An 18,063-nucleotide genomic window follows, 5' to 3' on the forward strand; every position below is an offset into this window, starting at 1 on the left:
ATAAACATTGTTGCAGAGACCATAAGGAGGATCAGGATAGTAGGTCCATCAAGTCCTAAGCAGTTCCGCTCTCACACCTATCATCAGAACTGGAGGTGCTTATGACAATCCGTACTATTTACACTTTCAAACCCTGTCAGAACCATAGACAACAATCCCAGCAGCAACTCCACCTACAATGCTGCTCCACTTTAGAAAGTGCAAGCTAGCTACAAGCTAGTTTTAAGTGATGTTAACAACTGACTGTATAGATTCCCTGCTGAACCATTCAACTAATAAACAGTCCACTAAGCACTGACTGAATGCAGAGATCACTCAAATAATGTATGCAGCACAATACTGTATAAACCTGCATTGCAATCAATAGACATGGGTTAACTATGCATGGTGTCTGTAAAAACAAAATCTCACATAGATTAGATTGTCATCTACTTGAGGGGGTGCTGCGGAATGTCAGTGTTCCATGTATCAGCAGATGTTCTTACTCTATAATAGCATTCTGTACACAGAGACAATGATTTACATAACATCAATAGAATTATTCATCCAAACAACAGTCACCATATTTGCCATTACATAAACAATCCTCAAATAATGGAAAAATATTTCATTTCTATTGTTCCAACTCTCGAACAAGCCTCTCATTGAAAGACTCCAATAAACAGCATCCTCTTATTAACACACTTCTGCCTAAGACACGCATGTACTAAACTCTCATACAGCATATTTCCTGCTTACACATTATCATAGCAAACTGCTTGTTAATAACACTAAAGTAATACAGCTCTCACATTTGCACCTTTGTGTTCAAAGCTGGAGGTTTTCCCACCATTATCTACATTTGCAAATGTAAACTTTTATTGTTTTGACAGCTGTAGAGAAATTGGGGCTTTATTTAAAAGTAAAACCATGGAACAGAATTCCTTTATTTGATGCAATTAGAAACATAAGGTTCTCGTTTCTATTGGGTTTGCTGAAGATTAGGGTGGAGAAAGTGAAGACTCAGATACTGGAGATCAGTGTCAAAAAGTGTGGCTCTGGAGAAGCACAGCAGTTCAGGCGGCATCCGAGGATCAGGAGAGTCGACTCAGATGATCCTCAGATGCTGCCTGATCAGCTGTGCTGTTCCAGCACAACACTTTTTGACTCTAAAGATTAGGATGACTAGGCCACATAAGGTGGAAAGACCAGCCTATCCTGGCTTTTGATTTTAATTCAGAATACTTCATCAGAACACCTGAACAAATATAATACTCTGTTACACCCTGTGAAGTAATCTAATCAGATTCAATTTGTATTGTTTCACAGATTATGCTGCTATCTTTGTTTTAAAATTTTTTTTGTAGAATCCCAACAGTGTAGCAACAGGCCCTTCGGCCCAACAAGTCCACATGACCCTCCAAATAGAAACCCATCCAGATCTATTGCCCTACCCTATATTTACCCCTGACTCCAGAACTTTCTTAAAGTTACATTCTCAAGTGAACTTTACACTCACTCAAATACATACACACTCTCTCTCACAGACACTCATAGCCTCTGCACGCACACACTTGTGGGGTGAACTTGTACTTACAAAATTATATTTTATTTCGCTTAAAAATTGCATGAATCCATGTAAGATTCTGTAAATCCCTTTCTTAGGTTAGAATCAGTCTGAACATTGGGGTACAGATAGCCTCACACAGGGTACCTCACACCTTCAATGTTGAGTGCAGTTAAGAATGTAACTTTAAGGAAGTTCTGGAATTTACATTTGAAAGAACTGAACCCAACATGCCCATTCTAAAAGATGAGAGACTTAACAAACAATCCAGATCTTTTTCAATATATAACATAAGTTACATCACACTGTAAACTTTTGCTATAAGTTCTGTGTCCTACGATCTTAAACTACACAACCACCTGATGAAGGAGAAGCGGTCCAAAAGCTAGTGCTTCCAAATAAACCTGTTGGACTATAACCTGCTGTTGTGTGATTTTTAAGAATATTCATTTAATTATTATAATGGACATTCTATTTGCTGAACTTTCATTAAGTTGAAAATGAGAGGACAATCAGTGATCAATCAACCCTTCATCCTGTAGATTTCACAGCCAGAAGTGTTGTGACCTTAAGCAAATTTCAAAACCAGTTTAAACTTTGGTTTCTCTTTGTTAGACTGGTTATCACTCTATAGGCTCCTGTTATCATTCAAACATCTACCACCTGTTTGAGCATAATGCTTGCCAGAACTGACTGACTTAAAGAGCACTACTAACAAGAATTAAATGCAATTAACTTCCAGGCCTAGCTTATAAACATATAGAAGTTTGTTTGTTCCTTTTTTTAAATAAGCTGCTGTTCATAGTATGAAGGACACCTTCAGCTTACAGTTCACAGCTCCAAACTAAAAATAATTTTAAAAAAAATTAAAAAGGGTTCCAACAATTCCCTATTTCATTTACCCTACAGTGTCTTTAGAAATCTAGGCTCTAAGCGAGGGAATTACTCCCTAAACCTCTTTATCCTTGCACTTGCCTCTGTTTTTGTTTCCATTATATAGAAGGCAGAGGCATTTGTAGAGAGATTGTATAGCAAGATGGTCATTGCCCTCCTGCCTGTGCACTCTACCTGTGTAATGAGAATTAAAAACACCAGGTCTACAGTGCAAGAGGCATTTTTCTAACAGATTTTCCATTTTGAATACTGCTGGGAGAAATGTTTTCTCAGGGGAATACAGAGAGAGTAGAGTCTGATAACCCAGAAGGATTGTATGCAGCTTTGGTCTCCTTACCTATGAAAATATGTAACCGAAACAGAAACTATTGGAAAAACTCAACAGATTCGGCAGCATTTGTGGAGAAAAAGCAAGTTAACATTTCAGGTCCAGTGATGCTTCTTCAAAACTACAATTTCTGTTTTTGTATCAGAATTCAAGCATCCAATGGTCTTTGTTTCATTTATATTAGAAATATGTACTTGCTATAGAGGGAGTGCACCAAAGGTTCGCCAGACTGATTCTTGGGTTGGCAGGTTTGTCCTTTGAGGAGAATTGGGCCAAGTGAACCTGTGTTAATTGGAGTTGAAAAAAATGGGAGGAAATAAAGAGTGGAGCTGGAAAAAGCACAGTTGGTTGAGCTCATCAAAGGAGGAGGGGAGTCGATGTTTCAGGTCAGAACCTTTCTGATGCTTCACCATCTGCTGTGATGTTTCCAGCTCCACTCTTTATCCACTCTGACTTCATCAGCATCTGCAGTTCTCACTATCTCCAAGAATGGGAGGGGATTGCAATGCAATGTTTAAAATTCTGACAGGGCTAGACATGCTGAACACAGGAAGAAAATCTTCCCAGACTAGAAGCTCTAGAATGGTGGGTCATAATCCCACAATAACAGGTTAGCCATTTCTGACTAAACTGAGGAATTATTTCCTCTTTGAGAGAGTGTGAATCTATGGATTTTTTTAGGCTAAAAGTGGTCAAAGGGTATTAGGAGGGAATGTGGGAGAATGACATTGAAATAAAGGATCATATCAAAAGACAGAGCACATTTGATGGACTGAATAACCTAATCCAGGTTCTATTTTCTCAGTTGCTCTGCTTAATATGCTACTTAAAATCTATCATTTTGATATCATGTTTGATCACCTTACCAAGTCTCTCATTTCGCTCAGTGTCAATTTTTTGACTGATTATTCTCCTGTCAAACACCTTTTAGATGATTTACTACATTAACAGCACTGTACAAATACAAATTGTTGGGTCAATGGAAGCATTTAAGAAATAATTTTAAAATTCCATGTGAAAACTGACAACAGCCGTTACAAAGCCACAGTAGTTACAAAGTGATCCATCCTAATTCTAGTGTCAAAAATGTATAAACTCTTTTCTGGAAACATAGCCTCATACTAAAATATACTGCAAGTATAGAAGAAAATTTGTTTTAATAATTGTATTGAATAGCAAGCCTTTCATCACTTGGTGTCCAATTTACTTGTTTCTTATTTACATTCTAAACCAAATACATTTGAAGTGGTTTGTATGTTACAATTGGTTGAGTTTTGTTTCTTTCCAGATTTATCCATTTCATCTGCTAATGGTAACCACCAGAGGTCGGAATAAGTTACCAAAAGATGTTGACAGAACAAGATTAGAGGTGTGTAATGTGAACCAACTGTGTTTCTGTAATATCTCAACAGGACTGCTGTTTCAAAATATTTGCATGAAGTCACCATTCACAATAAGCAGCAACAATCAAAAATCCATTTGTTTGAAAACAATGTACTGTATTTTATTTGTTTTGCACCAAATCATGTAACATTGTGTGTTTTTAAAAAAATAGAGAAAATGAAAGCTGGCACAGTTTGTGAATTGTAACACCTCAGAAGATGAGGAAAGAAATTTGCCTATCCAGTGTGTTTTCATTAACATAATGGCCACCTAATTGAAACATACAAGATTCTTTGAGAATTTGATAGGGCAGTTGCTGGCAGATCATCTCCTCTTGTGGGAGAGTCTAGGACCAGAGGGCATAATCTCAGGATAAGGGACAGATATATTTAAGACTGAGATAAGGAGGTTCTTCTCTTACAGGGTTGTGAATTTATTTGAGAGCTGTTGAGGCTGGATCATTAATTAGATTCAATATTGAGACAGACAAATGTTTTTAATCAGTAAGGGAATCAAGGGTTATGGGAAAAGGCAGGAAAGTGGAATTAAGAATTATCAGGTCAGCCATGGCCTCATTCAATGGCAGAGCAGACTCAATGGGTTGAATGGCCTACTTCTGTCCATGTATTTTATAGTCTTATGAAGCAGGTTAAATTACTAAAAGCTCAAAATAGTGCTAAACCTGAGTAATAGAATAAATTAATATTTTAAATTTTTTGAATCAATGAACAATAATACTGATAAATTCCATTTTCTATTCCTAATGAATACTGAAGTTCTCTCATTTGTTCTTCCTTATTCCGCTCATGTAACACCTTGAAGGATATCAGTGGTGCTATAAATTGAATCAACCAGTATCATGTATAGTATTGTGTAGAGAATGCAGTAATGCAAGGGAATGGTACAGATGTTTCACTCATCTGCAATTCTCAGTAAAGGAACATTCTTCAGCAGATTTTTGATCTATGTGTGGTAGCCAATTGACTGTATTTGTTGAGGGCTTCTGATTAATATCAGCACCATTTTTGAAACCTGTAAGTGCAGGAGCAAGTTGGAATCTGATGTCTGCATTATGCTAACTAGACCAAGTGATTTGTTTCGAAAGTGGTCTCATTTTGATTTGGTTTCTCCCACATAGAGCAGGCCAATTGTCTTGCATTGATGAGGATGATGTTAGGGTTCTCAGTTGTGCAAAACGTCATTGGCTATTGTTGACTAAGCAATAGAATTGGTCACCTCTACCTTCTGGCATTTCATTGGCTAATAATGGAGAATATAAAAATCCACAAGTTTGTTGTATTCTATTCACAGCAAGACTGAACAGTTGATGTGTTAAAGATGAGATAGGTTAAGATATGCTTGAGTATATGAGGCAACTACTTACTTATCCAGTGTTGATTATATGTTTCCACAGGACACAAATATATTCATAATCTCTGTATTTAATAAAGTATATATATATGTTATTAAGACAGTACTGATAAGCTAAACCCTTTTGAGTGCTTTAGTTGGCAAATATACCATTCAGAGTGCTCAGAGGCTTTAAATGTGACCCTCTATTCATGAAAAATCTAATTTCTGCCCTGTATCAATCATGCAGACTTTGCTACAATTATATTAATATTTTTATCCTCTCTTTGCTTCTTTGCAGCGTCACCTGTCTCCAGAAGATTTCTACCGAGTGTTTGGAATGACACTGGGAGAGTTTGATCGACTTGCATTGTGGAAAAGGAATGAACTGAAGAAACAAGCGCGGCTTTTTTAAGCATACAAAAAAGTCCCATTACAGAAAAGGAAAGAAAAATTGTAAGGTCTTGCCTACCCAAGTATACAAAACATTTAACCACTCAATCTGTTCATAGTGTTTTCATACCATTATAATATAAGAAGCTACATGTATTCTCTGAATGTCTTGCAAATGTTGGTCACTTGTGGGCTCATATTTCCATCATTTGAAAGTTTTATGATGCAATTATTAATCTTCAGATTTCATGGGCCCAGATTCATGTTTAAAATTCAAATTTGGGGAAAAAAGGATTATTTGTTGTTGGTCTCTTAATTTATCGCTTGTTTATTCTTGCTCAGTTTTGCTTTTCTATATCAGTTCTTACTGCAAGCATCAAATTACTTTATTACATTTAAGTTACATAACTGAAGGAGAATTAGTAAATGTCAAATCTCTGCAGAAGAGAGCATTGCAGACATATGTATGATTGGAATAGCTTTTGTGGATATTGTCCTAAACAAGAATCATTATGGTCTCACAATTAAGCACTTGTATAATTATGCAATTTACTGAAATGATAATTGACATTTTTTTCTCAGTGATATAGACCCATATAATTGTTTTTCACTGTCAGTTGCTGCATCCTGTTGAATAAATAAATGATGTAGATTTGGCTTAAAAAGATTTGTGCTCATTTCAATTTAGCTACAATGTGTTAACTTGCAATTTTTTGCTGTGGAGATAGTAATGTTGGAATTCCAGGCTGGATCAAAAGTGGAGACAAGGAAAATTGCTTGCCACTGATTGGAATTTGAAACAGAAACCAGTTCTCCTGGGATTCTGCCAGTTACTTTTCCATATGTTCTATTTTTGGGTGAAGTGGCATGCCCAGTTATCCACTGCCCTCCTGCTAATGTCAAAGATGCCCCTCTGAACTATTCCACAAATTTCACTGTATGGATCTCTGTGTTCAGAACCATTCATGACTCTTCAGATACTGAAGCAGACCATGTCCAAATGAAGCAAAACCTGGACATTATCCAGGATTGGGCTGAAATGTGACAAATAACATGCATGCCACAGATGTTGAAATAAAAAGCCTACCTACTTTCACACAGATGGTGGTACGTGTATGGAATGAGCTGCCAGAGGAAGTGGTGGAGGCTGGTACAATTGCAATATTTAAAAGGCATCTGAATGGGTATATGAATAGGAAGGGTTTGGAGGGATTTGGGCCAGGTGCTGGCAGGTGGAACTAGATTGGGTTGGGATGTCTGGTCAGCATGGACAGGTTGGACCGTGCTGTACATCTCTATGACTCGATGAGAAATGCCAGGCAATGACCATCTCCAACAAGAGAGAATCTAAGCATTGTCCCTTGACAGTCAATGACATTACTGTTATTACCACCATACTGGGGTTATTAGAATTATTACTAGAAATTAACTGTACTAGCCATATAAACATGGTGGCTGCAAGAGCATGTCAGAGGCTAGGAATCCTGCAATCAGAACTCAAGTTCTGATTCCCCATAGCCTATCTGGCCCATTCTATAAGGCACAAGTCAGGGGTGTGACAGAATACCCACCACTTGCCTGGATGAGACCAGCTCCAGCAACACTCAAGAAGCTTAACACCATATAGGACAAATCAACCCACTTGATTGGCATCAAATTGACAAACATCCTCTCCCACTGCTATCAATGCTTAGTGGTAGCAGTATGCGACATCTTTAAGATGTGCTATAGAAATTAAATAGGTATTCTCCTTAAACAGCACATTAAAACTCACAACATTTCCATCTAGAAGGACAAGGAACACCTCCACCCTGCAAGTTCCCCTCCAAGTCCCTAACCTGAATTGGAAATATATTGCTTTTCCTTTCATATCATCAGGTCAAAGGTCTGGAACTCTTTCCCAACAACATTGTAGGGAAAGAAGGCAGCTCACCACAACCTTCTCAAGATCAATTATTGATGGTCAATAAATGTCAACCCAGCTAGCATGCAACACCATGAGTGATTTTTTTAATATTTTAAATGCTTCAGTGGAACTCTCCACAACCGGGACTTGCCATGAAGTTTACAGTTTTATTTTTGAACAGCCCCAAAAGCTTGAAAGGGAAAGATAATTTAAGCTACAGAAGATTGATGATCTTTGTTACAAGATACCAGTACAGTCCACTCCATAGCAAAAAATACTTTTTATTCAACTCTGGGCAAGGCCTGTACAGAGAATAAGTTCAAGAATGACTTATATTCCAATCATGCCTTTGAATACATTAGGACATTCAAAGTACTTAAGAGATTTTGAAGCATAATATTTTAGTAATAATAATTTAATCCAGACAAATGTGAGGTGATGCACTTTGGAAAGTCAAATACAAATGGAAATTACATAGTGAATGACAGAGCCCTAAGGAGTATTGATATGCAGAAAGATCTGGGTGTGCAGGCCCACAGATCACTGAAGGTAGCTGCGCAGGTAGATAAGGTAGTGAAAAAGACCTATGAATGCATGTGTTCACTGGAAGGGGAATTGAGTATAAGGATGAACAATTAGCGCTGCAGCTTTATAGAATTTTAGTTAGGCCACCCTTGGAATATTGTGTACAGTTCTGGTCACCACACTACCAGAAGAATGTGGATGTGCTTTGGAGATACAGAAAAGGTTTACCAGGACGTTGCATGGTCTGTGGGACTTTAGCTATGAAGAAAGGTTGGATAGACTGGGCTTATTTTCATTGGAACACAGTAGGTGGAGGGGTGACCTGAAAGGAGTTATAAGATTGTGAATGGCATGGATAGAGTGGAATGTATGAGGCTTTTTTCCCCGGGGTGGAGGGGTTAATTGCCAAGGGACACAGGTTCAAGGTTTGAGGGGCAAGTTTAAAAGAGATTTGCGAGGCACATTTTCAAACAAAGGTTCATTAAAGCCTCTGGAACACATTGCCAGAGGCAGTGGTGGAAACTGACACAATAACAACATTCAAGAAGCACCTGGATGAATACATGAATAGGAAGGGAATAGAGGGATATGGATTCTGTAAGTGAAGACAGTTTTAATATGGAAGGGCAAAATGTGTTGGCACAGACTTGGAGGGTCGAAGGGCCTGCTCATGTGCTGTACTGTTCTTTGTTTATTGTTCATTTTCCCTGTTGTAATTACTGTCAAAAACACTGCAGCCAATTTACACACAGCAAATTCCCTTTTCCTCCGCTACGTCGATGACTGTATCAGCGCCACCTTGTCTCCCATGGGAAGGTTAATCAGTTCATCAACTTCACTAAAATGTTCCACCCCAACCTTAAGTTTACCTAGACCATCTTGGACACTTCCCTTCCCTTCCTGGACCTCTCCATCTCCATTAACAGTGACCGACTCAACATGAACATCTACTACAAACCCACCAACTCACACTGCTACCTGGACTATACTCCTCCTACCCTGCCTCCAGTAAAAACACAATTCCTTATTTACAATTTCTCCACCTCCACCATATCCCAGATGGCCTCCTTCTTCAAAGACCACAATTTCCCCTCTCAAGTGGTCGATGATGCCCTCCAGTGCATCTCATCCACTTCCAGCACCTCTGCCCTTGAACCCCACCTGTCCAACCACAACAAGGCCAGAACCCCTCTGATCCTCACCTTCCACCCAGCAACCTCCAGATACATTGCATCATCCTCCACCATTTCTGCCACCTATAAACAGACCCCACCACCAGGGATATATTTCCCTCTCCACCTCTATCTATGTTCCATAAAGACCATTCCCTCCGCAACTCTCTTGTCAGATCACGCTCCCCACCAACCCACCCTTCCCTCTGGGCACCTTCCCCGCCACTACAAGAATTGCAAAACCTGCACCCACATTTCCCCCTTTACCTCCGTCAAAGGCCTCATAGCAGACTTCCACATCCATCAGAGATTTACCTGCACTTCCACCCATGTCATTTACTGTATCCATTGATCCCGGTGTGGTCTCCACTACATTTGGGAGACAGGATGCCTACCTGTGCAATGCTTCAGAGAACATTTCCAGGACACATGCACAAAACAACCCCAATGGCTAAACACTGTAACTCTCCCAAGGTCATGCAGGTCCTGGGCCTCCTCCATTGCCAAATCCTTACCACCTGACGCCTGGAAGAAGAACGCCTCATCTTCTGTCTTTTAGATTAGATTACTTACAGTGTGGAAACAGGCCCTTCAGCCCAACAAGTCCACACCCATACCCATTCCCCTACATCTAAGCGCAACCCACCCATACCCATTCCCCTACATCTAACACTACAGGCAATTTAGAGCGGCCAATTCACCTAACCTGCACATTTTTTTTTGGACTGTGGGAGGAAACCGGAGCACCCGGAGGAAACCCACGCAGACACGGGGAGAATGTGCAAACTCCACACAGTCAGTCGCCTGAGGCGGGAATTGAACCCGGGTCTCTGGCGCTGTGAGGCAGAAGTGCTAACCACTGTGCCGCCCACTTGGGACCCTCCAACGTCTTTCTCACCTATCCGCTCCACCCTTCATTCTCAGCTACCTTCCCCTCCCCCAGCCCTACCCCCTCCCATTTATCTACCTTCCTACCCTTGGCCCACCAGTCTCATTCCTGATGAACAGCTTATGCTTGAAAATCGATCCTCCTGCTCCTCAGTTGCTGCCTGACCAGCTGCTCTTTTCCAGCACTACACCCTCAACTCTGATCTCCAGTATCTGCAGTCCTCACTTTCCCCCGTAAATACTGATTTAATATAGTCAAATAATCAGTTTCATTGACTTAGGATAAACATTTACAAATAACACTGTGGTGAATACTTCTTTGAAACTGTGCCTGTGATATTTTATGCTTATACTTGAAACAACAGACAGGGCCTCAGTATCATTTAAAGGATGGCATCATTGACAATGAGGCGCTCCATCAGTACTGGCAGTAGCAGTGTTAGGTTATAGGCTTAACTCTCTGGAACTGTCAACCTTCAGACACTGAGTTGGCAGTGCTACACATTCTGCAGCAAATGAGAACCTCAGGCAAGGAAGTAGGTGCTAATAATGAAAGTTATTCCCGCAGTTCCCACAGCTGTCTGCTTTGGTTGCTTTTGGGTGTTCCACCTTTGTCTTGAACTGCAAGTTATGATGTCCAAAACTAAATTAAGTATTTCTGAGCCTAATCTTTTCACACTTGCAAATAATGTATGCAACTTTTGCTTAATTGTATGTTAAATAGTCAATTGATAACATTGTTCATGGTGATTTCTGTTCTGGACATACTTTGAATGTGAAAATGCCTGACAAGAATTTATTGTGCATTAGCAGCACACAACTTTTTCAACACTAAATTTTATAATGCGATCATCTTTGGACATAAAGATTGAAATATTTAAATTGCTGTATTCAAGACTCGTATGATCAAAGAATTTGTAATTCCATTTATATATTACTTACTAAAACCATGTACTCAATATTAAACTGGAAATTGTTTCATAAAATGTTTAGAAGTATTATAGTTAATTTTATAATCCTCCTTAAATGGTAGAAAGTTTACCTGTTCATTTGTACTTGTAACTCCTCTTCGACCATTCTGTCTCCTTGTGCCATCAGAATACATTGATTCCTTTCTTAGATCTGTTACAAAATGGACAGTGTCCTTGTTATCCTCTGTACTGAGTACATTAGGTTTTGTTCTTTCATTGCTTCTTTACCGAGCGAGAAACCTGAGATATGATAATCTTGTGACCTGAAAGAATGAGGTGACTTTTTATTTTGCAGTGTTCAAGGTCACTAGTCTCTGGAAGAAAATTGCAGATTCCTATTTCTGCACTGAGTATAATGCTTGCCAAATATTTTTCCACTGTGACATGATTTCAAGGTTTGAAAATTGCTGCAAGTCTTAGGTGAATGGTTGGGGAGGCGGACTGAGGGCCAGTAGAGGCTGAGAGGAGAAGACTTATGAGAGTCGATAACTGGGGATTGGCCATTCGTGCCTCAGGATTCATGAAAATTTGAGCTTATCACCTCACTTGGATCCTGTCACTCATTTTGCAAAGCCCTGGCTCAGCATAAAGTTTTTTTCTGACTGCATGATTAGATTGTGTATCACACTGTTATAAACAACTTTACTCAAGTTAAGTTCCATCTTCTGAATCATCAAGAATATTTCACCAAGAATTCTTAGCTAGTTTCAATAACCATTTCCTTCTTCCAAATGCTATTGATGCATTAAACTCCATTCCTTTCACAATGTAAGGTTGTGCTTTTCCTGTGTGTTATTCACCAATTATTATTTGCGGCAATAGAACATCTCATATTTTTAAATATCTCGATTACGTCTTACCTCGATCTTCCTAGCTTTGAGGAGAACAATCCTGCCCCCCCCCTCCACATATCTGAAGTTCCTCCTCATTGGGAGCGTGCTGATAAACCTTATCTGTACCCTCTGCAAAACCTTGGCACCTTTCCTAAAATGTGGTGCCCACATTTTTTTCATCATCTTTTGAATGAATAATTTTGTATGAATTAAAAGAAAATTGTTTTGGTACTCAAGGAGAACTCAAATTCATGTGCTAGATGACAGTGACAAGTCAGTTCTTAAATTAAGTGCCTTTTTTTTTAAAACATCAAAATTAGGAAGAAGCAAAATGTATAAGTTCCTCAAAGAAACCAATGATTTATTTTCAGGATGACATGAGCGGGGTATTGACAAATTAAGGCTCCACATAATTCTGTAATTGGTCAGGAATCAAAAGTAGTTGAAAAGTGTGGTGCTGTAAAAACACAGCAGGCCAGGCAGCATCCGAGGAGCAGGAGAATCGACGTTTCGGGCATAAGCCCTTCTTCAGGAGGAATTCCTGAAGAAGGACTTATGCCCGAAACGTCGATTCTCCTGCTCCTCGGATGCTGCCTGGCCTGCTATGTTTTTCCAGCACCATACTTTTCAACTCTGGTCTCCAGCATCTGCAATCCTCACTTTCTCCCAGAAATCAAAAGTAGCTGATTAAGAATACTTGCTTACATATATTCATTATATAATGAATGAGTGAATTTACTTATCACTTGAAGGGCAATATGGATACCAATGAATCAACAATCCATTTCACAATAGGTTTCAATTTCTTGTGATAAAATAAAATATTATTTGTTGAAGGCCATTTATATCACTAAGTTAAATGAATTAGGAAAGAAATAATTTTATAATGCTCAATTATAACACATTTGATCATTCTTTTCTTAAAATATTTCTTCTTGAAAATTCAAAAAAATGTTTTTTTGCCTATTATCTTTGTGACTTTTTGACCTACCACCCACAAAAAAGATTGCAAAGGAATCAGAGGACTTACAGCATAGTTGGAGCTCATTTGTCCTGGGGTATATATTTTGACAAAGCTGAACAATTTAGTCCCACACACCAGCTTTTCCACCATAAACATATAAATTAGTCCTCTTCAAGTACATGGCTTTTGAATGTTCTTAAGTTGTGACTACTATTCTTTCAGACAGGGCATTCAAAAATAAAACAAAGAACTGCAGAACCTGGAGATCTTAAACAAAAACACAAATTACTGGCAAAACTCAGCAGGTCTGGCAGCATCAGTTCTGATGAAGAGTCATAGAGTCAAAGAGGTATACAGCATGGAAACAGTCCCTTCGGTCCAATTCATCCATGCCGACCAGATATCATCAAACTTGAAATGTTAACTCTGCTTTCTTCCCACAGAATATGCCAGACCTGCTACGTTTTGCTAGCAATTTCTATTTTTGTTTCAGTGCATTCAAAGTTTCAGTAGCCTTCTGTCTGATTTTTAAAAAACACTTTGTATTTACTTCTACTTGTTTTGTTAATGATTTTAATTTATGATCTTTGGTTAGTGACCCAACTATGAGAGGGAACAGTTTCTCAAACTTGCTCATTATTAGGTCTCCCCTTAACTTACTATGATTTAAGGAAAGTGACCCAAGTTTTACATTCTGATGCCACCTTTGCTTCCCACAGCAATCTGAGATGCATACCATCAAGCTTGTGTAGTTCTGTCCAGTTCCAGAATGGATCCCCATAAAGCTGTAACATTAAAGCATATTTCAAGAATTTAAGTTAATCCGTTTAAGTTAATTAATTTGCTGCAGGGCATAGTAGCTCATATTAGATTTTGAAACCAAGATCTGTTGGCAATGAAAGGTAAATTGACATTCTAACCATTATTAATACCCATTACTGCAACAGTAATCTCACAGTTACTGTAACCAATGTGTACAGACATGCTCTGACACATTCAGGGCAGGCGGGACTGAACCCTGACAATATGGCCCTCTTATGATTGCACCATTAGACCCCCGATTTATTAAAAGGTGGACAGGTTCCAGTTAGAGATTCTATTGTAGCTACTTTTAATTAACCTGTTCGGACATGATATTATGCATTTCTGGAATAGTTGGGACGTAAACCAAGATCTTCAGCCCCAGAGACATTACCACTGTACCACAAAATCTAAGAAACTAGCCACAGCACGTCCCCAGTCTGCAATAACGTCATGCCCCACACCAAAATCACACAACTTTATCTATTAGATCATGCAACTGCCACAACAACAATAACGTTACACACTTGAACTCATTACCCATTGTCAAGTTTGACTGTGGAGTCTACCTTAAAAGGTCTATTTAATTTAAAGTGGGGATAAGGCTATATGCTATTCATTTTCTATCATTACAAAAATTAAAATTCTATAATTTGAACTCAGAGACTTTGATGAAACATATTGCCCATATTTTCAATGTTTTGTGTAATAATAGAGACTAATGATACAAACAAACATTGTCTCAGCAAGTGTTATATACATATGCAAAAGATGTGTTCAGTCTGGATTATTGGAAATGCCTTTGTTTAATCTCAGGACTACACTGTCATGTAAATAAATAAAGGGTAGTATGAGTTAGTTCCCATTCAAGCATCATACTCATCTAACTCAAGGGGATGACTGAAGTCAAGTTGTATCTATTAAACCTAAATATCTAACATGCAGATGTTCAGTTTAACATATGAATTTGAAACATTGATAAATAGAAAAAGGTGAAGGATTATATGTTCACACCAGATAATTAATTTTTTTTGCAAAATTTCATTTGATCACCTCAGCTGCTCAGGTTCAGAATTTGATGAACATAGCAGTCATAGATGGGTTGATTTATTTTCATGATTAGGCATAATTATCATTCTGCCAGGAAGCTGCACACACACTTCAAATAGCTTGCTGATCAAGGGACAGAAATTCCAATTGCTCCACCATTGACTATATCAAGAGATGGCCTCTAAGTAAATCTCTGGAAACACAACACGAGGGCCACTTTTTATAAGTTTTGTTGAATAGCCTGCAGCAATGTCTCAAAGCACATTTGGTGGGGGCTTATGGTTGTTTTCAGTAAGCCTAAGATCTTGGGTTTCAAGGCACCAAACAAAATGCCAACAACCAGAAGACAGTAGTAATTTGAATTACACTATCATCCCATTCCTACCAGATAGAAAGTAGGAAAATTGGCCTACCAGTTTGACAAACTGACACAAAAACCTTGCAAGGTCACAGGAAATCAATAGTAAAAGAAAATAATTAGTGCAAGTTCTCCACTGTCTTTGTTATGGAGATACCTAGACCAATTTGTGAGAGAAGAAGTTGTAACCACATATTACCCCGAAGACTTTATTCATGGGTAGTCAGGTATCTTCATTAATATCAGTGTGTGTAATTGAAAATTCAAGTGACAGATATATGAACATAAGACCACATAAATTGTAAAACAATGGGTAAATTAACAACCTAGTTGAGCCCACACTGGTTATCCAATTTGTTTTTCAAGCAGTTCAACACCGATTATATATACAAGTTTTTCAAACCTGAAAATATTTCTCACTATGGAATATGTTTCCAGTTGATTGCTGTAAAATTTCAGTCGCTTGTACCATTTTGTTTTCAAAGTGATTTCAGCTCCCAAATAACATAGTGATGTTGATCTTTTTTGTTTTTATACAGCAATTAAATGGTTTGTACAATAACACTAACCCTTCTTGCTAAGGCATGTCAGCCCCATTTAGAAACCAAAATGACATCTGATGCATTTGCACATTCTTCCATTACAAATAGCACTGTGCTTGGAGAAATGCATTTGTAAGGACGCTATACACTATGGCTTGCCACAGTCATGTGAACTCTGCAGTAAGTGCTTTCAGTTTAGAAACCAAATCCATTAAAGCCTGCCCATGGTGTCAGAGATGAACAGCTGACATTTTGTGGATTGTGAAAGCTATAAGAGAGGCATGTATTATAAGAAACAACAAAGAATAGTTAGAACTGCAGCCTGCAGTCATGTACTAGTTGAGATGGCTTTGAATTTTACAGTCCCTGCTGCTGTAGAGATCAAAGTTGATGTGAGATTGGCTTGGAAATACTTTCAGTTTCAGTGGCAAATTTATCATATAACCGTATAGTTGAACAAGAATAAATAAGCATAGCAATAGTGTTAAACTTGAGAGGGAAACAGAGCTCCAAGTTCTATTATACCTTATACCTCACTGAGGAGCAGGAAAGATAGACTGGAGAAACATTAAAAGCCATTTGTAGTCTTACTTCTGAAAGAAATAGATTTAACATTACCACTCAATAAGAAAGGAAGAAATATTGGCAGAAGGAAGAGCATAAAGTCAAGACTAGATTATATGATCTATATATCGCAAACACCATTGAAAAGAAAAGGAAGCATATCTTGTGAGAGGAAAGCAGTAGTTTAAATGCAAGAATCACTTTGTACATAAGCATTTTGCTGGTAAGAAGCAAAGCAAGCTCTAAAGTTGGCTGCTATAGAAATATCTAAAAAATAACCCCAGACCGTAAAAAAATTAGCACCGTCAAGTCTAAAGGTGATAGCGTGGTTAGAATGATGACTGCAGAAGAAAACCATCAAATAAACATAAAATATTAGACTGACGTTGAGAAAAATCATGAGCTTCACAGACCTCTGTGAAATGGCTCAAGAAAGGAACCAAAAATGTAGCCATCAAAGATGAAATCAAGGCTATATGATGGAGCAATACTCACCCCAAGTAGACAAATGAAGCTGAGAGTCTAATGTAATTGGAAGATAAAAAAGATCTGCAGTTCCTAACAATAGCCAGAAAGCAAAATGCATTCATCTCATCTAAAGAAAGTTTAAAGTTTGTATTGGTACCTTACATGTACCAGATGATAAAGAAATGATCAAGAAAGCAACACCTCCAACAGATTGGATTTGCAGCAATCTAGCAGTAAAAAAAACTCAACAAAACGGAGTTTTTAAATTGTTCACAGAATGTGATAATCACCAGCTAAAGCAGCAATTATTGTCCATCCCTAATTACCCTTGAGAAGATGGTGGTTATCTGCATTATTGAATCATGGCTGTTCCTGGTGCTGTAAAGGAGAGAATTTCAAAATTTTGATCCAGTGATAGTAAAGGAATGGCAATATAGTTCCAAGACTGCCCAGACAGACCCATTGTTTCTGCCAGTTCCTGCCCCACAAAGTTTGTCTCTTCCTACCTTGACTCGATTGTTTTCTCTCCTTATCCAATCCTTTCACACACACATGCATTATTATTTGATGCTTTATGTCAGCTTCAGAAGTTCCACCTGCCATCTTCACTTCACCATGGAAATGCAATCCCTTTACATGTCCATCCCCCATTAGAATGGTCTTAGGCCTCTTTGTCTCTTCATGGTTAAAAAATAAAGGCATGAACTGCCCCCATCCTCCACCACTCTCCTCCAACTGGGCATGCTGTTCCTTACTTTGAATAACTTCTCCTTTAACCCCTGTCACTTTTTTCAGGTCAAAGGGGCGGCCACGGGTACCCACATGTGCCCTAGTTATGTCTGTCTCTTTATGAGGTACATGGAATATTCTTTCTTCCAGTCCTATTTGGGTCTCTCCCCACAACTCTTTCTCTGGTACATCGATAATATCATCAGTGCTGCTTCCTTCTCTCATGCTGAAGGAAACATTTATCAATTTTGCCTCCAATTTTCCTGCCCACACCTTCACCTGGTCCATTTCTGAATCCTCCCTCCCCTTCCTCGATATCGCTGTTTTCATTTCTTAGGATAGACTAGTCACTAAATATCCACTGCAAATCCAACGACTCCTTTTGTTACCTGGACTTT

General features: G+C 38.5%; 1 protein-coding gene across 8 annotated transcripts in view; it reads left to right on the forward strand.

The window, feature by feature from the left end:
• ablim3 (actin binding LIM protein family, member 3) overlaps positions 1-7,044 on the forward strand; it is a 343,093-nt gene extending 336,049 nt beyond the window's left edge. For 6 of the 8 annotated variants that reach the window (XM_043703813.1, XM_043703816.1, XM_043703818.1 and 3 more), the window contains 2 exons: positions 4,057-4,137; positions 5,803-7,044. In XM_043703813.1, the coding sequence (XP_043559748.1) occupies positions 4,057-4,137; positions 5,803-5,916 (195 nt within the window). In that variant the 3' untranslated portion in view covers positions 5,917-7,044. The remainder of the gene's footprint in view (positions 1-4,056; positions 4,138-5,802) is intronic. The other 2 variants (XM_043703819.1, XM_043703821.1) reach the window with 1 other exon arrangement.
• Positions 7,045-18,063: the final 11,019 nt, after the last annotated feature.

This window comes from Chiloscyllium plagiosum, chromosome 14, assembly GCF_004010195.1.
Source record: "Chiloscyllium plagiosum isolate BGI_BamShark_2017 chromosome 14, ASM401019v2, whole genome shotgun sequence".
Lineage (NCBI taxonomy): Eukaryota > Metazoa > Chordata > Chondrichthyes > Orectolobiformes > Hemiscylliidae > Chiloscyllium > Chiloscyllium plagiosum.